Source organism: Phocoena sinus, chromosome 9 (genome assembly GCF_008692025.1).
Source record: "Phocoena sinus isolate mPhoSin1 chromosome 9, mPhoSin1.pri, whole genome shotgun sequence".
In the NCBI taxonomy this organism is placed as follows: Eukaryota; Metazoa; Chordata; class Mammalia; order Artiodactyla; family Phocoenidae; genus Phocoena; species Phocoena sinus.
Window position 1 is genome coordinate 7,311,605 of NC_045771.1, and position 21,610 is coordinate 7,333,214.

General features: G+C 44.4%; 1 protein-coding gene across 6 annotated transcripts in view; it reads right to left on the reverse strand.

The window, feature by feature from the left end:
- CUL1 (cullin 1) overlaps positions 1–21,610 on the reverse strand; it is a 107,791-nt gene that overhangs the window by 61,574 nt on the left and 24,607 nt on the right. For 5 of the 6 annotated variants that reach the window (XM_032642341.1, XM_032642343.1, XM_032642340.1 and 2 more), the window contains exon 2: positions 7,371–7,672. In XM_032642341.1, coding sequence (XP_032498232.1) covers positions 7,371–7,510 — 140 coding nt within the window. In that variant the 5' untranslated portion in view covers positions 7,511–7,672. Of the gene's footprint in view, positions 1–7,370; positions 7,673–10,569; positions 10,590–21,610 lie in introns of those variants that run through there. The other variant, XM_032642342.1, reaches the window with a different exon arrangement.

The window sequence follows — 21,610 nt, forward strand, 5'->3', positions numbered from 1 at the left end:
AGCCCGCAAACCGCAATGAAGAGTAGCCCCCACTCACCACAACTAGAGAAAGCCCGCGTGCAGCAATGAAGACCCAACGCAGCCAAAAATAAATAAATTAAAAAAAAATTTTTAATTAAAAAAAAAAGAAGCTGCAGGGAGAAGTCGTCTGTGCAGGGGATCGGCCCTCCACACACGTCACTGGTACGTCCTGCGTGTCACCTGGACGGGGAGGACCAGCCGGGCCTGAGGGGGGCTCTGGAAGGGGGGTGGCCCGCGATTGCTGGGGGTGGTTCATTCCACTGCGGGAAACCACCGATCTCAGGCTTCTGGCTGAAGAGCAGGGGCTCCTCCTGCGGCCCCCCGTCCCAAGCCCACCTGTACCACCTGCCCTTCCGACACAGTGAGCTGCGTGTCAACAAGGCATTGACTCTAAGTGATGACTGTAAAAACTCAGTAAATATGACTCAGATTTGAAAGTAAAATGGTCAGGTCTAAAATGATTTTTAAAGCAAAAACAAAATAGAATATGAAGAAAAGTTAAATATGGGAATTAAGAGGAAATAAGGGGAAAAAACCCTCAAGAGGTAAAAATAAACTAAAAACCTAACAGGCAATTAAATCGAAGCTTCCTTCAATAGTCAGTGGGTGGTTGTTTTACAGTACTTCAGTGAGAGCCTGACAAACCCCCGTATCTGACTTTCAGAACTTTGAGCTTGTTTTCAAAAGGTTCCCTGGAAGAGTTCCTTTGGCCAGAGGCGGGCAGTAAGTGGGACCCTAGGCAGACACCTGGGGTCTCTGCCTGCAGGCAGCCAGGATGGCACGGTGGCCTCGCGGCACTTGGTGCTCGAGAGCCGAGCCTGGTTCTGCCTCCGAAACGGGCCTACGACTCTTCCGTATCCTACAACTGCTCCGGCATTTGCCAAAACACACTTCTTGCGTGACTGGTTGGGACAAGTCACCGCGAAAGGGGTCCGGTGACATGCAGCCGTCTCCTGGGTGCCCGCCCCGCCGCTGTCATCCCAGGTGCTGCGTGTGACGACACGCTGTCCCAGCTGTGAGGCCAAGGGAGCCTGCAAATGCTTTAGGATAAGGCAGATGCCACCACTGTCTGTTACCACACAGCACCAGGCCTGTCTACATAAAGTCAACACATCTGGGGAATCAATTTGTGACTTTTAGTTACTACCAAACTCAAGCCATTTTCATTTTGTAAAAGACAAGTCAATTGAAGAAGCAAAACTAAACAGAACGGAACCACTTTCTACTACCACTTCTTTATCCAACTGAACTTAGTGGAAATTTAAGCAATTGCTCGTATGAAAATCATTTGGAAAGGTTCTGCACTAAAAGTTGTGTTGAAAACACTTCCTATCTTCGTGTCAACAAACGTCCCACCTGCAGCCAGTGGCAGGAGAGGCAGGCCTGCCTACCATCCTGCACTGTCGCCTGTAAAGTTATAAAAGAATCAAGTTCTCTCTAGGCTGTGGTAGGTACAGCGTTGAAAAGGAAAATCCCAGACGAAGCAAGTAAGTTCACACTAATTTCAAAGGCAGAGACTCCATGCAATGATGGACTGTGATTAACTATAAAATCTGTCTCAACAACGCTCAAAGTGCTCTAAGTATATACACTATGAATCAGATTTAGAAGATAAAAGCTGAACATACCACATTTATACTAATAAACCAAAAAAGTTGCTTCTAGAGACAACTATGCAATGTAATTATCATTTCTGTGGGTTCTCTCTCAAAGGTAGATAAAATTTCTCAATCCCATAAACTATTTTAATAGTACGGTCTCAGTAATGAAAGGTAGGGAGGATTTTGCAAGTAAGTATAATAACTAGGACCTATATTTGCATAAGGAAAACCAGCAAAAACGAAATAACTGTATTTTAAAATGCATGTTCTATACTGAAAATCTAGAAAGCACAGATCAGTTTTTTTTTTAAGTCATCTATAAGCCCAATACATATGGATAGCCACTTTCAATACTACGGAAAGCTTTTCAAAAGCAGAGAGGATGCCGTGAGGGTTCACAGCACACAGACCACTTCCTACCCTGCTTTCCCCGTTATTATGAACATTATTACATGTCAATGAATAGTCTTCAATGAATTTTTAATGGCTGTTTATAGCTATTTTATACCAAGTCCTTAATGTTGAAGGCTGAGGTTGTTTTCTGTTGTTTCCTATTATTAAAGTATTCCGAACAACCTTGCACATACAATTTGGACACAACTGTTTCCTTAGGACAGAGTTAAAAGTTAAAAAATCACCAGACCAAAGTACATTTTTACGTCTTTGTACTTCTAAATTTCTCCAGAAAGATCATAGCAAACTAACACTCCCACCTGACTGCAGGGGCTCTAGCTCCCTTCACTCTGGCCAACACTGGCTACGACCATTTCTTTAGAAATGTTTTCAACATGATAAGTTTAAAATTTTTTTAATTCTTCATTTCTTTAATAATTAAGAGGTTGAAAATTTTCCTATATGCTTATTGACCATTTGCATTTCTTCCTTCTGTGAACCAGTTACATCCTTCAGAACCATACTCTAAAAGTATGGACACACACACACATATATATATGAACAGTCGCATACATTTGGAAAAAATACTTCTGTACATTTAGGTTTATTTGCTGTAAGCCATGCTCATTAGGTGAGCAAAATCAGATGAATGTAAGAGTCCTGAATAAAAAGTATACAAGATGAAAAATGTCCAAATACCTTCACTGCCTACATGGTTATTTCAAAATGGACATGGATCATTATGAATCTGTTGTGAAAACAATCTGTGACCCTTTCTGTTTGATCCGATTTTCTACAAGACTGAGTTTCTATAAAGGAAAGAGAACTCTGGAGCAGGCAGGCCAAGAAGAAAGGCCGCCACCTGGAATACCGGCCCTGCATCCACAGCTCCTGCAGAGGAGCCGGCGACCTGAGCATAGTGACAGCGACACGACGGCCCAGCTGGCAGGTGATGAGCTGCAGCAGGGCCAAGCACATCCTGGCGTGTCAACCCTGCAAAGCCTACGCTGCAGGCTGCCAGGGGCCCAGCAGACTCGCCTGGGTGAAAAAGTGCCCCAGCCCTGGTGATGGTGAACTTTGTCACAGAGTATCGGGACAGAGATTAACTGAATTCTGAATGCACTTGTGTTATAACTTACTGAGAGGTGCAGTCAAGGCTAGGCAACGGGAATGTGATCCTTAGTGTACTGGTCCGGGAAAAAGAACTTTGAAAAAACAGGCTAAGAAAACAGAATAAACTAATTCAGCTCACAGCACACTACAGGGAGAGAAACAGCCACTTTTAAGTTTCTGAGAACTAACGCTGGCAGAGAGAAAAAAAAGAGAAAGGCATCACCATGGAAGTTTACACTGACTCCAAGGAAGCTAAAATTATGATCTGAGATGAATAATGACTTCAGAACAAGAGAATTTTGACCTGGAAGTGAGAAGCAGGTAGACCTGGGGCCTAGCAAAACCAACAAACTTAACCAGATGGCCTGATGTCTAGACTAGGCTAGACCAGACTGGCTCTTCTCAGTTATGCCACAGGGGTCCCCTCATCACACTGCACTCCCTTCACCAACATCCGCGTGCGAGTCAGGACCCAGGCCTGCTCTCTGAGCTGGGCACGGCACCGGGAACGTACTCGTGTCAAGAAACTGAATAGGAAACTTCATTACCTATTTCAAGTTCAAGAGAAAGGAAACCTACTATTATTTACCCACCGGCAGAGAATGTACTCCTACATTTTACTGCAAAAAAAAAAAAAAGAAAAAAAAAAAAGTCACTGTACGGTAACTCTACATATCTAAGACGTCCTAGAAAATCAGAACCGAATATAAGTGCTGAACAGACATACAGTGGGGGAGCGAGAGCCTCCGGCTAAACTTTAGAAGAAAAAGGAAACGTCTGTGAAACGGCCGGAAACAAAGTTAATTGAACTAGATCTTTCTGACTGTAGATGCTCTGGGACTTTTTTTTTTTTTCTTTCCCCAAGTTCCCTTCTCTTTCCTTTGCCATTCTGAGTTGAAAAATCAAGAAAAATGTTTATGCTGTATAATAACCCACCTTCTTGTTATAGCACCAATAAACGCCAGAGGTTCCTAAAAGCTCGAAGAGTATGTTTCACATCCAGAAGTAGGTTACTTTTCTCTAGAAAACATGTCACATGGTTCTCCAGGATGAACGAAGGGTTACAAATCTAGCTATTAGCTACTGGCTACAATTACAGGGAAAGGATCCCTCATTCTTCTCTCAGGCAGTTTCCCTCTCCTCCCTTTCTGACCCACTCTCCCTCACCAGCTCCCCATAAGGCCAGGACTGTGAAGGGTGACACTACAGCAGGGAGATGCACAGTCTGCTCCTTCTTCCTGGGACTGAAAGTACCTCCAAGCCTGAAACACAACCTCACAATCCAAAGTGTTAAATCATCTGTCACTGGAGACCAGCCTGGGGAAGATTATTTTAAAGGGTGATGCAGTTAAGCGGTTACACGGGAGGCTGAACATACACCCGAAAGAGAAAACTTTTAAAAATACTGTTATGTAAACTGAGGCTGGGATAAAACTGTGGTATGGCGACACACAGTTTCCAAAAATACTGTATGTTAACTAACTGAAATGGAAGTGTAGATGTGTTCTAGAAAACTGTGTCAGATGACTCAAGGTCTTCTACTTAGGAAAATAACACTGATGTTAAAAATGCAGGTAAAGGGCGGAATAAAATTTTATGATGTTCAGTAATTAAATTAATGAATACAAATAGACATTCTGTTTCATCTGTATCCTAAAAGTTAATAATTAAGAGTTGATCAAACCCTCTTCTTTGGAACTTCATAAGAAAAATATAGAAAATACTTTGGGAACAGTGATTCATTCACATACAAAATCTGAAGGCCATACAGTGAGTGGATAAAGGCAGTTTCTACATTCAGGCTACTAAGAATTTTAGACAGGCATCATCACTGCCCAATGGTTGCTGTAACAACTAGGCAAGTTACTTGCGTTTTGGAGATCATGTTTCTGACAGCACTAGAGGAGGGCTACTACCACCAACCCCCGTGGGTGAGGTAAGCCTTCAATAACATGTAGACGGTTCTTAGCACAATGTCTGACACACAGGACTCAAATGGTAGCTGTGATTTCATAGATATTATTTCATAATATCTAAAGAAGTCAAGTCAGATGCTTTAGACTCAGTTCAGATTCTCCACTCCTATTAAATATATGCAGTTATTATTTTCTCAGACAAAACTGGAAGAATACTCAATTTAATAGTATTCCTAAAAAAATTAAAATTGAAGGTGTCAGAACTACCAATTATAATTATTTGTAGAATAAAAGAATTTAGTAATTGCAGCAAGCAGACAAGTCTCTACTTCCTCAGAGTTCTAAGAGCAAAACATTTGATTGGGCTAAGGACCAGTCTGAGTTGGTCAAAAATTACAACTAATAAATTCCCCAGAGACAAACCAGCAGCTAAATTTCCATGATGTCTACACTAGGGCTCCCCTGTTGTTTGCACACCCGGAATCCAACTAAGTGCCTTATCGTCTTCACAACTGGAATCACCATCTTTATATCTATTACTTACAAGAATTTAAAAAACAACGACAACCCATCATACCTAGCAAGCCACAAGCCTCGAGTGGGTCAATATCCTCTCATTTGCAAAGATTCTACTGTCCTTAAAAGTGTTCTACATATCACGACCCAGCAGTTCCACTCCTGCATATATATCTAAGAGAATAAAAAACACATGTCCACACAGAAACTCATATGCAATATTCATAATAGCCAAAAAGTAGAAACAACCCAGATATCCATTACCGATGGATAAACAAAATATGGAATACACATTCAACTCAGACATAAAAAGGAATGATGTGCCGACACGTGCTACAAGGAGGAAGCCTGAAGACATTATGCTAAGTGAAAGAAGCCAATCACAAAGGCCAGACACTGTGTGATTCCATTTATGTGAAATGTCCAGGACAGGCAAATTCACAGAGACAGAAAGTAGGTTAGCAGTTGCCAGAACCTGAGGGAGGACAGAATGGGAAGTGACTGCTAATATGGGTACAGTTTCTTTGGGGGGGGGGGAACAGGACGGTGATGAAAATACTCTAAATTTAGACAGCGGTTACGCTTGCACAACATGGGCCTATACTAAAAACTGCTGCATTGTACACTTAAAAAGGGGTGAGTTTTTTGGGTATGTGAATTATATTTCACTAAAGCTGTTTTTTTTAAAAAGTATTCTACAGTGTAAGTATATACACATTTATGAATATCTGTACATACTTACAGTAAGGTTTAAATTTAGAGACAGACATATAGTTCATATCTATTTAAATTAATGTTAATTTTTTCAGATTATAAAACATTAGCATAGTTGAGGGCATACTGGAATATCGCATTGACAATCACTGATACATATTAAAGATTTACTTAAATCTCCACTGAACTGGCAACTTTAAACTCCGAGAACCAGCAACCTGCTCTTTGGTGAGTTAGCTTAAATTGCAACTTCTTGTATTTGAACGGAATCAAGAAACTCTACAAGTTAAATAGTATGTCTTGGAGTACAGGCGTCCCTCGATACCTGTGGGGGACAGGTTCCAGGAACACTCCCCGCCAACAATACCAAAACCCGTGGATGCTCAAGTTCCTTATGTAAAGTGGCTAGCACAGTTGGAGTTCCACATCTGCGGATCAGGAGGGCCGACTGTATACAACAGACAACATATCCTTCGTGGCACACAGCGGTCCCCTGCACCCATCGTGGACCACGTAACAGTGAGTGAAACACCTGAACACGTTATTTGTAAAACAAGGCCATAACAGTACAACTTTTGCTCTATGTGGTGACCCTTTAGACGGGAGTCAGCAAACCTGTCCCATAAAGGACCAGAGAGTAAATACACAGCTTTGTGGATCAGACCGCTTCTGATGCAAGCTATTCCACTCTGCCCCCATAGCATGAAGGCAGCCTGGCACAATACAGAAACCAATGCTCCCCGGCTTTAACCAGCGTTGTCCAGCAGAACTTCCTGCAATGATAAAAGCAGTCTATTACCTACTGAGCACTTGAAAACACGGCTACCACGACTAATGATTTCAAATGTAAACAGCCACGTGCCGCTACAGGCTGCTGTCCTGAGCAGCACTGCTTTAGACTACCAAGTAGCCAATTTCACCTCGGCTCAAAACAAAGAAGAGTAAATGAGTTAACTTTTAAAGCGAAAAACGAGTCTTACATTACAGGATGAACTGGAAGAGAACACGTGACGTAAAATTTCTAACAACTCACAGATCAGACCAGTAAATAATCAAAATCCTAAGCAGATAGATCACAGCTCAAGCAGGAGGATACGTGTAGAGTTCCATGTATCTGGATTTCGCCATACTTTGTCTGGTATACACTTGCTGGATTCCAGCTCTGAGGTCGTCCCAGATCTGATCAAGGCCAATCTGCTTCAGTCCGTGGGGATTCTGACTCCTGCTGGATGACATCGTTGAATAGTATTCTGAAGTCGTCCAGTGCAGCAATCCTCATTCAAGGTACAGCTACTGCTCCATTAGATGAAAATATACAGTATCATTCCAGATTTATTCACAGCAGTTCAGAAAGGACTTCCTTTAAAGGCAGAGAATGAAATCTCATTGCAGGCAAACCTGAAGAAGAAATAAAGGGAACTAATTAATCCTTTTTCAACATCCTGCGTTGGGGTGGGAGCAGGGGTGGGATAGGATGCCTGCCACACGGCATATATAGTCTGCAGGCCTCAGCAGGTACCACTCTAATCCAGAGAGTGTTTCTCTATCCGTGTGGAAACACACTCATATTACGTGGTCTGTGCTCACAGAGATGTTTAGTTCAAAATCATTATGACTATCAGTGCTCACAAGAAAAGCTGGGTAAAACGGACACAAGCACAACCAACATGTTACGTTGCAGGCCTTCTAAAGGTATCAAAACTTAAACTATATTACTTGACCTACGTAACAGAAAGACAAACTCAAAGGGAAAAAGGCAAAGGAAATTTCCAGAAAAAGAAACAAAAATAGCTAGTACAAAAAGCCAAACATTCAATCTCACTAGTTACCTGGGAATTTAAAACACTTTTCACTTAGCATCTGGCAAAATGCAAATGTTGTTGAGGCTGAAGGTGAGGAAAATGGTCACTCTGCCCCACTCCCCCCCCCCCACCCCCCCACCCCGCTTTTGGTGCCGAGCGCCCGGCGGCTCGTGGGATCTTAGTTCTCCGCAATCAGGGATTGAACCTGGGCCCCGGCAGTGAAAGTGCCGAGTCCTAACCACTGGACCGCCAGTGAATTCCTGGTCACTCTCTTTTCAGAAGGGAACTGGGCAAGAATTACCAAAATTTAAAATGCTCCCTCAATTTAGGGAGACCCGGGTTTGAAGCTCAGCTCCATACCTACAAATATGTGGTCTCGGGCAAGTTACTTAACTTCTCACTGCTCTAAGCCTCAATTTCCCAGCCTGCAAAATGGGGGCAAATCTATTTAACACACAGTAAACACGTGACAAGTGGTAATTGCGATTATTTCTAAGTGAATGAAGCTACTGCAAAATACAATTTATAATGTCTCAGGATTATGGATCCACAGATAAAGAACTTCAGCTATCCAATATTGTATTAAGTCAGTACTTCCCAATACAAAACATTACAGACATACTTTAAGGATTGTCTATGTACATCACATCAAAATGTGGAGGCTTTTTTTTTTTTTTTTTGCGGTACGCGGGCCTCTCACCGCTGTGGCCTCTCCCGTTGCGGAGCACAGGCCCAGTGGCCATGGCTCATGAGCCCAGCCACTCCGCGGCATGCGGAATCTTCCCGGACCTGGGCACGAACCCGTGTCCCCTGCATCGGCAGGCGGACTCTCAACCACTGCGCCACCAGGGAAGCCCTGTGGAGGCTTTTAAACAAGTATTTGTGGTGCAAAACTAGGGAACACTGAATTATTTTAATGGCTCCAAAAAAAAAATGTTGTTGGAACGTAAGTGGTATCTGGAACAGGAAGAATGGGTTGTCAAAGTCTGCAAGGGATTCAGTGCATCCTGCATCTTCAACGGCATTATAGAGCTCTCTGTAGTCTAAGGCACATTTAAGGACAACGTAGGTCATGCATATGGATTAAGTCTGCACTTCGGAAGCATAAATCATCTAATTATTTATAACCCAAGCTATGGGACTTAATATTTTATGAAACCATGACATCATTCCTGATCCTGAAAATATTTTATGTCATACATTCAAATAGGTATGTCCAAATGTGAAATATAACGATGTCTAACAAGAACGAATCCCCAAGTTTTAAGAAACTAACAACTCAGCAACCGCTTTGCAAGTGTTTCCTAATATAATTTCAATCTGCCTTTCCTCTGCCTTGGATGGTACATACTAACGCCCCACCTGACAGGAATCAGGGCACTGCGGACTGGCAGCGCCACCCGACAGCGTCCCTATTTAAACCTACACTCCGTTCCCTGCCACTTACTTAGCTTTTCCCTAAAGGGAAATTATCACTTTAATTTCCCAGACTCACAATTCAGGTAATTCTACCTTAGGCCGTAAGCTTTCTCAGACCCATCTAGATGCTCTATTTACTTCCTTTTCTTCTCTTCTAATTTCTACCGGCAACTGAAAATGTTCAACTTTCCCCATTTTTTTAAACTCATTTTTAAAAACATTTATTTATTTATTTACTTGGTTGTGCTGGGTCTTGGTTGCGGCACGCGGGCTCCCTAGTTGTGGCATACACGCGGGATCTACTTCCCCGACCAGGGATGGAACCCGGGCCCCCGGCATTGGGAGCGCAGAGCTTTAACCACTGCACCACCAGGGAAGTCCCTCGACTTTCCCCATTTCTATCTTTGCCTCTCACCTTATCATGTCAACTGGGCCCTTAGAAAAGTAAATTCAATTATGACACATAAGCATAGGATGGGGATGCATCAACCCTTCTTTCTTCAAACCTCCACAGGCCAGCCACTCACGACGTTCATCTCCAGCCCAGACTTCTCCGAACTCCAGGCCTATCTCTGTATCCAGTTCACATCTTCTCCTATGTCTCAAACCCAGCAGACCCACAACTGGACTCAGGATCTTCCTCCAGCCTCCATTCTCCACCAGTACCGCCCACCTCAGTAAGTGGCAACTCCACGTACCCACACACACGAAACCTGGGAATAATTCTAATGCCTTATCCCTCATCTTTCACATTCAGCTGCTGCAGATTTTAACTCTCAAGGTCATTTCAAATCCACTCATTCATCTCTACTTCCCCTTCCAATAACCATCCCCATCCTCTCTTACCTGGACCACTATTTTCATAGTCTCAACTGGACTCCCATACCTCCCAGTATTTATGTCACGCCCCATCTATTCTTCACACAGCAGTTGAGTCTAAAACTGTCGCTCTGACTAGGCTGTCATCCTGAGAGCAAAGGCAGCCGCAGCAGAGAAATCCTTACTACGGCAGAGTCACATCTCTCTCCTCGTTCAAAACTGCCCCTTCACCCCCCTGGGGACAGCCACACAGACCCTGTCCTCCGTTCTTGGACGTGCCCGTCCCCTTTCCACTCCCGAACATCTGTGCACTTGCTGCTGCTTCCCGGAAAGCTCCTCTTCGTCAAGTTCTCTTCCAGCCACAGGAGACACACTAGGGAACTCCCAGGCGAGGTTCAGGTTCGCCCATTTCCAGGCCTTTCCCGCCTTAACTCTCACTCAGAGTCGACACTCCACGGCTGTGTCTTTACTGGGACGCTCTCCCTGTACCGGTGTGAAGGATCCCCAGGCACAGAGGCCGCCTCTTCACTCACCACAGTGTCTCCGAGCCCACTTCAGAGCAGGCGCAGAGCTCCATCAATGTTTTGCGTGAATAAACGAGAGAGTAAATTAAGGAATCGATGAGCTACATGCTTTGAAAGGATTTAGAAATAAGGAAATGCCAGCATCATCGAGCATCTAAACTCGCCCCAAATCCCCCTGGAGCATCTCCACAAATTCCATCTTGTTCCCTTTCAACTTTTTCCTTCAAACACTAGATTTCAGGCTAAAATTTATTTCTTGCTCTTTCACTTAGTCATGTTTTGTATTATCCTGGTCACTGCAAACGTATACATATTTTAACACAGTTTTTAAACAGACTTATGTTACAGAAATCTCGTGACCGTTAATATTTATCTAACAAATATTCAGTAGGAAGCAGCCCTGTGCCAGGCACTGTCCTCTGTCTTGGCTAGGTACTGTTAATAGTAAATCAAAGCAGACGTGGTCCACTTCCGTAACACCACTGCCATGGGATAAAACATCTAAGGGGTTAACATACACATCTTTGGTATATAACCCACTTGTAAACTGGAAACTTTATGTACCAGGCATTTGTGCCAAACGTGTTTGCTCATAAGAGCCAATTACAGTCCCAGACGATTAGAGGTTTAACCTTAAAAGATGGTTCTGGCCCTTCCTTTTACAGATGAAGAAACGGACTCGAAGCAATCAGAGCTGATCAAGGTCACAGTGCTAGGAAGTGGCAGGACCCCAGGCCAGAGCTCTGGATTCTCAAGCCAGTACTCCCCAACACTCTAGTCCAAACATTAGATTCTTTGTTTTTTTTTTTTTTTGCGGTACGCGGGCCTCTCACTGTCGTGGCCCCTCCCGTTGCGGAGCACAGGCTCTGGACGCGCAGGCTGAGCGGCCATGGCTCACCGGCCCAGCCACTCCGCGGCACGTGGGACCCTCCCGGACCGGGGCACGAACCCGTGTCCCCTGCATCGGCAGGGGGACTCTCAACCACTGCGCCCCCAGGGAAGCCCAGATTCTTTGATTTTTAAGGTGTCAATAAACAGGGAAACCACTAACAGAGCCATAAGAAAAATAAACAAACAGATGCACCAGTTATCTATTAATCTTACAAACCCACACAGCTCCAAAGAAAAGAGTCGATAGTCTGAAAGAACAAACCAGTCTTAATCGTATCAATATGAAATCTATTTAAATATTTTGAAATTTAAGAAAGCTGGGTTGGGGAAAAAAAAAAAAAAAAGCCTGACTTTTTAAACTAAGAACACTGCAAATATCAGAGCAGTATAAAGTCAGGGTAGCACTTGTCATACCAACCTCACCCCGAACCCTGCCCCAGAGGCAAGGTTAAGATACAGCAAATAAAACAGTCAGTGATTCTCCTCACAACACCTCGTTGTCCTCACTCAACATCAGCACCCCAGTGTGCTCTTTCCTCCTCGTAGTGTACATCTGATTCCAGTTATAAGCTTATTACTCTGTCAAGAGTCACTAGTATTCTAAGACCAAAAACCACCTTTTCACGTTGAAATGTCAAGTCTACTTTATGACGCAAGTTCTGTGTCTAGGTCTACACGTGGGAATCTGGTGCCACAGCAGATCTCAGCTTATGTGGAGACCAGGCCGAAAAATCAGCCAAGTATTCTACTCCTGCTTTTAGGTGCTTTATTGTTTTCCCTTTGAAACTACTCATCCCCTTTTTCTAGTTGTCTCCACTGAGATTCCACAATTCATATAAGTTGATCCAAGGTTCACAACAATTCACATGTCCTTACTGACTTAACTGAGAAGTCTGAAGAGGATAACCTTATCTTATATTTTTAATATCCCCCAGTGAGCCTCACATTTATATATTTAACATTCATCACTTACACTACAACAAACTAAATCTAAAGGGAAATGTTAAAAGTCAGTACATCAGAAAAAGGCCCTAAAAGTCAGGTCACATGCTGATAGCAGCTGACCTGCTGGTCTCAGGCTGGGTGCCCTGGAGCAGATGCTGGGACAGAGTTTGGGTGGAGGATGCTTCTTAGGGATGACACCTGTGAGCGGCAGGGGAGGAAGCAGGACTGGGCAGAGAAGGAAGGGAACTGTGAGGTGGTCCCCACCTGGCAGGCAGCTGGGTGCCCAGCGCTGCCCGGACATGGCACGCAGGGCTGCAGAGGCAGCCTTTCTGCTCCTGCCGGCTCAGTCCCTGCAATGGGCCGGGCAGGGCGGCGCTAACTGGAGGCCACCTGCTTACCATGCGCAGGAGTCAAGTCTTTCCCTGACGGGGCACCTGGGTGGGGCCCAAATGGACCAAGATGCTTTGCTCACGGAGGTTTCCACCTTGGGGTGTGTGCGGGTTTGTGTGTCTGGATTTCACCTGTTTATGCAGCACTCAGTGTCTGACTATAAAACTGTTTGGAGTAATAAAGTACAATAATAGAGGTACCCATAAAAGACTGGCTTAGGGGCTTCCCTGGTGGCGCAGTGGTTCAGAATCCGCCTGCCAATGCAGGGGACACGGGTTCGAGCCCTGGTCCGGGAAGATCCCACATGCCGCGGAGCAACTAAGCCCGTGCGCCACAACTACTGAGCCTGCGCTCTAGAGCCCGCGAGCCACAACTGCCACAGGCCTACAGCCCGTGCTCCGCAACAAGAGAAGCCACTGCAGTGAGAAGCCCGCGCACTGCAACGAAGTGTAGTCCCCGCTCGCTGCAACTAGAGAAAGCCCACACGCAGCAGCGAAGACCCAACGCAGTTCCCCCCGCAAAAAAAAAAAGACTGGTTTAACTGTCAATGTTGAATTTTCAGGAATAAACCACTTTACAAACCATATACCCTCCATCTCATAACCAGGCCATCAAAAACGATCAATAATCTTAATCCGACCTCATGAAAAGTCAGAGGCGTAAATGGCTTTGGGGTAAGGGCTAAAAATATTTTCCCAATAATTCACATCACAGAGCCAAAAAACTTAGGATGTCCAAGAAGCCGATATTAAAAACAAAACGAAACAAAATATACACTTAGGAAGTTGGGTGGTTTTCAAAAGTACTGTTACAGTAGGTCCCTGACATCACAGGGTTTACCAATTGCAGTGATGAACATCCGGGAGGAACACTCAAGGTTTCGGAGGGAGAATCTGCAGATCTGCCACTTCACCATTTGGAAGCACAGGCCCAAGCACAGGAGACCAAGGCACAGAATGCAGCCAACCAAGGGCAGGAACCCACGGCAGAGCAGGCTGTAGCGTCCCACCCCAGAGCCTGGCTCAGAAGCCTGCATGAGAACACTGCTCACCCACCCGCCCTCCCTTCACCTTCCTCTCTCCCAGAAAGTAAGATAACGGAGCGGAACCCAGGAGCCAAAATAAACAAAGGCATCTAACAGAAGGGAGGTTGTCTATTTAAGGCTTTGCCTCATGGAAGAGACTGTTGTTCCAAAGGGATATGAAAGCCAACAGAATCAATATTAAACAAGTTTTCTAACAATTCAAATCGTGAACGAATCAGCCTGCTTCTGAAGATTAATGGTGCATAAGATTCCTTCCTTGAGTACAAGTGTGAACTAACCAAATGACCTCCAAGAATCCTGCAGAATACATCCTCTTTGATATCAGTAATTCACAGTTTCGTTAGTAAGGAAAGGGCTTTCTTAAAAGAGCACTTATAACAGCCATCTACCGACGCTGACTGGAATGTCAACTGAACAGATCATTGAGGGAATCTGGGGAAATGCTAGCTTTACTGAAGCTAAATATTTTGTTTGCTACAAGACTTCAGAGGCCTTGATAAGTGAATGTGTCTTACGAATTTCCATCAGAAAAACAGTATATAAAGCATCTCCTACTCAAACTGACTTGGCCAGAGCGTATTTTTTCCTGAACATATCTCAGGACTGGACTTTCAAGAAAACACTAATGTTTCAGGGAACAACATAACTTTAAAAAAAAGGGGGAGTGGTGGTAAATCTGTGCTGATCCCTACAGGGTCCTAACTCTCTTGGGATCAACCACACAATGTTCTGTAACGTTTCCATTTAACAATGAGATAAACCTCACCTCACTTAATGAAATACGCCTCACTGGTTTCGTGGGCATATACTATTCTACTGTCCATCACACCACCACCCTGCTAGAGAGCTTCTAGGTGTTGACTTTGTAACAGCTTTAAGTAATGCTGCAACAGGCAGCCTCCTATGGACTTCTCTTCTGAGCATACTTTGAGCATATATGATAAACACCCATGAGTATCTACAGGATAAATGGACCATGGAACCATTTACCAGGACAGAACACATCAGAGGGAAGACAGGCGGAAGATAGCTCACTTTTGGACCCGGTGAATCTGAGGTGCTTGAGAGCTCATCTCTGATGGGCACTACTTCAGTCTGGGAACCAGAGTTAATCAGAGAAATTACAGAAAAAGATGGGCCCAGACTGAATCCTGAGGAACATTTAGAAACTGACTAGATGCTGGGGAACCCACAGAGTTCATACCTGCAAAGTTTTACAGCCGAAAGCAACGAGACCAGTCCTGGAGGCCAGAGAAGGCCATGGCTGGCTGGGCCTAAGGAGGTTGCTGCCATTTACTTCCTGTATGATCTTGGGTAAATCACTTAATATATATGAGGGTCAGGGTTGAATGTGGCCACGCAGTGTTCGATAAATGCCAGCTGTTATTTTCATCATTGTGACAGTATCTGAAATGTAGCTTCTGACTTTAGTTCTACGTACGTCACTGGGGACCCAAGCAAGGCAGGTTTCACTGGTTTTAAGGGAGGAATCAAACTGGAGTGGGCTGGGAGGGACAGAAATGCAGACTGTCGTTAGGAATTCTGGCCATGGAGGCGTGAAGAGGCTGCAAGGGGATGCGACAACTGGGAAAGGCCCGCATGTCCTCATCCTCTCTACAGAGAAAGAGCGCGGGATGGGAGGGCAGGGGGCTGTGGCTGGGAGGGGCGCAGCTGGGTGGCCAGGCCCGAGAGGAGCTGACGTGAGGTGGACGCACCGAAGGCCACGTCGCCTGCGACAGGGTGACAGGGCACAATGGCCACTGCAGGCGGGCTGAGCAGTCGGGCAGCACCAGGGGGACGAGCGGAGCCCCCAGACCGCCTTCGACGGGAGCCCATGGGATGCTGAGGAAGAGCGACAGCCACACCTCGGCTTCAGGGGCCTTAGGCTCTGAGGAAGAGCAAGGAGGAGTTTCCCATTCCCGGAATTGGGCTCCAGCAGGTTCCATGAAGAACCAGGCGGGGAAAGCAGGAAGGGCAGGGAGGACCGGGGTAGGAATCTGGGTCGTTGGGGACAGACAATGCAGCTACGGGGGGTTAGTTCAGAGATGGGAGAGACCCTGGGGAGACACAAGGGGACTCAGGCCACTGGTTTCAGTAGAGGGTGGCTTCTAATTTATGGGACAGGGCGTGGCCCTTGGCCTGGACCACGTCTCACCAGCTAAGCTCCGGGCATGCTCCTAATGTGTTATATTATCCCCCAACAAGCCCGAAATACAGAACAGACAGGAATGTAAGTTAAGACTTTAATGAACGTAACTGCATTTCTACGCTAGGGGAGAAACCCACAAATTCAGAAATAATAAAAGAATTGTGTCCCCTGCTCAATTTCACCTCCAATACTCAAAAAAACCCAGATACCACTTTTGTCTATTAATGCAGTACTGATAGCTGCCTCTGTTCCTATAAATTAAGACCAAACACACTTAGCAGATGCTTTGGCACAAGCCAATGTTGAAGAGGGTTAAATAAACAAAGCAAAATCAATCAGATCAGAATTGTAACAGGAATACATGAAGCACGGTTCTTCAAAAAGACCACAGCTGCTTCAGTTACGTGACTGCTTTGGAAAAAATGTAAAAAGATAAAAACAAAGCATGGACTTAAACTGTTACAGTATCTTCTAAAAATAAAGCATTAGAGTAAATGAAAATACAGTTAAAATTCACTGTTAAAAAATCAAACAAGGCGGCCAAACGTAGCTTTTCTAGTTTAGTAACATTTTAAATCTGATTAAAATGTGAATGATCCTGGGTATTACTCAGTAATTACTTATTTTCTAACACTTGCTTAAAAGTATGCAGAACCCCCGGCTTTCACCTGCAGTGTGGCACATAAGATATGAAATGTATGATAAAACAGTGATTTAGACCTAGAGGAACGTTTGCCTATGCACACCAAGAAATATGCAAACATGCATTTGCCATATGTTTATAAGAACGAGAACAAAAATGCAAACCTAGAAACAACCCACATGTTCACCAACAGGAGAATTCACAAATAACCTGTAAGACAGTCACACAACAGACCACACACAAATCAACTTTGGCTACTTCAACACAGACAAATTTTAGAAAAGAGTCTAGAGCGAAAAAAGTGACAGAGGAATTCATATTGTATGATACCATTTTTATATATGAGAGTTAAAAACAAAAAAAAAAAAACAAAAAACATGGGAGAGAAAAGCCAAGGAACTCCTGGGGCTGCCAGAAGCTAGAAGGCAAGGAAAGATCCTCCCCGAATGGCCTGGAGGGAGCATGGCCCTGCCGAAACCCTGACTTTGGACTACAGTTTGCAGAACTATTCAGATCATGAATGCATGGTCTTAAAACCGTATTAATGGGAGGAACCAAGATGGTGCAGTAGAAGGACATGCTCTCACTCCCTCTCGCGAGAACACCAGAATCACAACTAGCTGCTGGACAATCATCGACAGGAGGACACTGGAACTCGCCAGAAAAGATACCCCACATCCAAAGACAAGGGAGAAGCCACAATGAGATGGTAGGAGGGGTGCAACCCCAGTAAAATCAAATCCCATAACTGCTGGGTGGGTGACTCACAGACTGGAGAACACTTACACCACAGAAGTCCATCCACTGGGGTGAAGTCTGAGCCCCACGTCAGGCTTCCCAACCTGGGGGTCTGGCAACGGGAGGAGGAATTCTTAGAGAATCAGACTTTGAAGCCTAGTGGGAATTGACTGCAGGACTTCGACAGGACTGGGGGAAACAGAGACTCCACTCTTGGAGGGCACACATAAAGTAGTGTGCTCATCGGGACCCAGGGGAAGGAGCAGTGATCCCAGGGGAGACTGAACCAGACCTACCTGCTAGTGTTGGAGGGTGTCCTGCAGAGGCGGGGGGTGGCTGTGGCTCACCATGGGGACAAGGACACTGGCAGCATAAGTTCTGGGAAGTACTCCTTGGCGTGAGCCCTCCTGGAGTCTGCCATTAGCCTCATCAAAGAGCCCAGGTAGGCTCCAGTGTTGGGTTGCCTCAGGCAAAACAACAGGGAGGGAACCCAGCCCCACCCATCAGCAGTCAAGTGGATTAAAGTTTTACTGAGCTCTGCCCACCAGAGCAACAGTCAGCTCTACCCACCACCAGTCCCTCCCATCAAGCCTCTTAAGATAGCCTCATCCACCAGAGGGCGGACAGCAGAAGCAAGAAAAACTACAATCCTGCAGCCTGTGGAACAAAAACCATATTCACAGAAAGACAGACACGATGAAAAGGCAGAGGGCTATGTACCAGATGAAGGAACAAGATAAAACCCCAGAAAAACAACTAAATGAAGTGGAGATAGGCAACCTTCCAGAAAAAGAATTCAGAATAATGAGAGTGAAGATGATCCAGGACCTCAGAAAAACAATGGAGGCAAAGATTGAGAAGATGCAAGAAATGTTTAACAAAGACCTAGAAGAATTAAAGAACAAACAAACAGAGATGAACAATACAATAATTGAAATGAAAACTACACTAGAAGGAATCAATAGCAGAATAACTGAGGCAGAAGAATGGATAAGTGACCTGGAAGACAGGATGGTGGAATTCACTGCTGCGGAACAGAATAAAGAAAAAAAGAATGAAAAGAAATGAAGACAGCCTAAGAGACCTCTGGGACAACATTAAATGCAACGACATTCGCATTATAGGGGTCCCAGAAGGAGAAGAGAGAAAGGACCGGAGAAAATATTTGAAGAGATTATAGTCAAAAACTTCCCTAACATGGGAAAGGAAATAGCCACCCAAGTCCAGGAAGCGCAGAGAGTCCCATACATGATAAACCCAAGGAGAAATAGGCCGAGACACAGAGTAATCAAATTGGCAAAAATTAAAGACAGAAATTATTGAAAGCAGCAAGGGAGAAACAACAAATAACATACAAGGGAACTCCCATAAGGTTAACAGCTGATTTCTCAGCAGAAACTCTACAAGACAGAAGGGAGTGGCAATGATATACTTAAGGTGATGAAAGGGAAGAACCTACAACCAAGATTACTCTACCCAGCAAGGATCTCATTCAGATTCGATGGAGAAATCAAAAGCTTGACAGACAAGCAAAAGCTAAGAGAATCCAGCACCACCAAACCAGCTCTACAACAAATGCTAAAGGAACTTCTCTAAGTGGGAAACACAAGAGAAGGACCTACAAAAACAAACCCAAAACAATTAAGAAAATGGTCATAGAAACATACATATCAATAATTACCTTAAACGTGAACGGATTAAATGCTCCAACCAAAAGACACAGGCTTGCTGAATGGATACAAAAACAAGATCCATGCATATAGTGTCTACAAGAGACCCACTTCAGACCTAAGGACACATACAGACTGAAAGTGAGGGGATGGAAAAAGATATTCCATGCAAATGGAAATCAAAAGAAAGCTGGAGTAGCAATGCTCATATCAGGTAAAATAGACTTTAAAATAAAGAATGTTACAAGAGACAAGGAAGGACACTATATAATGATCAAGGGATCAATCCAAGAAGATATAACAATTTTAGATATATATGCACCCAACACAAGAGCACCTCAATACGTAAGGCAACTGCTAACATCTATAAAAGAGGAAATTGACAGTAACACAGTAATAGTGGAGGACTTTTAACACCCCACTTACACCAATGGACAGATCATCCAAAATGAAAATAAGTAAGGAAACAGAAGCTTTAAATGACACAACAGACCAGACAGATTTAACTGATATTTATAGGACATTCCATCCAAAAACAGCAGATTACACTTTCTTCTTAAGTGCGCACGCAACGTTCTCCAGGATAGATCACATCTTGGGTCACAAATCAAGCCTCAGTAAATTTAAGAAAACTGAAATGATATGAAGTATTTTTTCTGACCACAACGCTGTGAGATTAGAAATGAATTACAGGGGGCTTCCCTGGTGGCGCAGTGGTTGAGAGTCCCCCTGCTGATGCAGGGGACACGGGTTTGTGCCCCGGTCTGGGAAGATCCCACATGCTGCGGAGTGGCTAGGCCCGTGAGCCATGGCCACTGAGCCTGCATGTCCGGAGCCTGTGCTCTGCAACGGGAGAGGCCACAACAGTGAGAGGCCCGCGTACCACACACACAAAAAAGAAATGAATTACAGGGGGAAAAAAACGTAAAAATCAAACACATGGATGCTAAACAATATGTTACTAAATAACCAAGAGGTCACTGAAGAAATCAAAGAGGAAATCAAAAAATACCTAGAGACAAATGACAATGAAAACACAACGATGTAAAACCTATGGGAGGGGCTTTCCTGCTGGCGCAGTGGTTGAGAGTCCACCTACTGATGCAGGGGACATGGGTTCGTGCCCCGGTCCGGGAAGATCCCATATGCCGCGGAGCGGCTGGGCCCGTGATCCATGGCCACTGAGCCTGCATGTCCGGAGGAGCTGGTGCTCCGCAACGGGAGAGGCCACAACAGTAAGAGGCCCGCGTACTGCAAAAAAACAAAACAAACAAAAAACCTCTTAGAGGAAAACATAGGAAGAACACTCTATGACATAAATCACAGCAAGATCTTTTTTGATCCACCTCCTAGAGTAATGGAAATAAAAACAAAAATAAACAAATGGGACCTAATGAAACTTCAAAGCTTTTGCACAGCAAAGGAAACCATAAACAAGACGAAAAGACAACCCTCAGAATGGGAGAAAATATTCGCAAACGAATCAACAAAGGATTAATCTCCAAAATATATAAACAGCTCATGCAGCTCAATATTAAAGAAACAAACCAATCCAAAAACGGGCAGAAGACCTAAATAGACATTTCTGCAAAGAAGACATACAGGTGGCCAGGAAGCACATGAAAAGCTGCTCAACATCACTAATCATTAGAGAAATGCAAATCAAAACTACAATGAGGTATCACCTCACACCAGTTAGAATGGGCATCATCAGAAAATCTACAAACAGCAAATGCTGGAGAGGGTGTGGAGAAAAGGGAACCCTCTTGCACTGTTGGTGGGAATGTAAATTGATACAGCCACTATGGAGAACAGTATGGAGGTTCCGCAAAAAAACTAAAAACAGAACTACCATACGACCCGGCAATCCCACTACTGGGCACATACCCAGAGAAAACCATAATTCAAAAAGACACATGCATCCCAATGTTCACTGCAGCACTATTTACAATAGGCAGGTCATGGAAGCAACCTAAATGCCCATCGACGGACGAATGGATAAAGAAGATGTGGTGCATATATACGATGGAATATTACTCAGCCATAAAAAGGAACGAAATTGAGTCATTTGTTGAGACGTGGATGGATCTAGAGACTATCATACAGAGTGAAGTAAGTCAGAAAGGGAAAAACAAATATGGTATATTAACGCACGTATGTGGTACCTAGAAAAATGGTACAGATGAACCGTTTTGCAGGGCAGAAGCTGAGACACAGATGTAGAGAACAAACGTATGGACACCAAGGGGGGAAAACCGCGGTGGGGTGGGGACGGTGGTGCGATGAATTGGGCGATTGGGA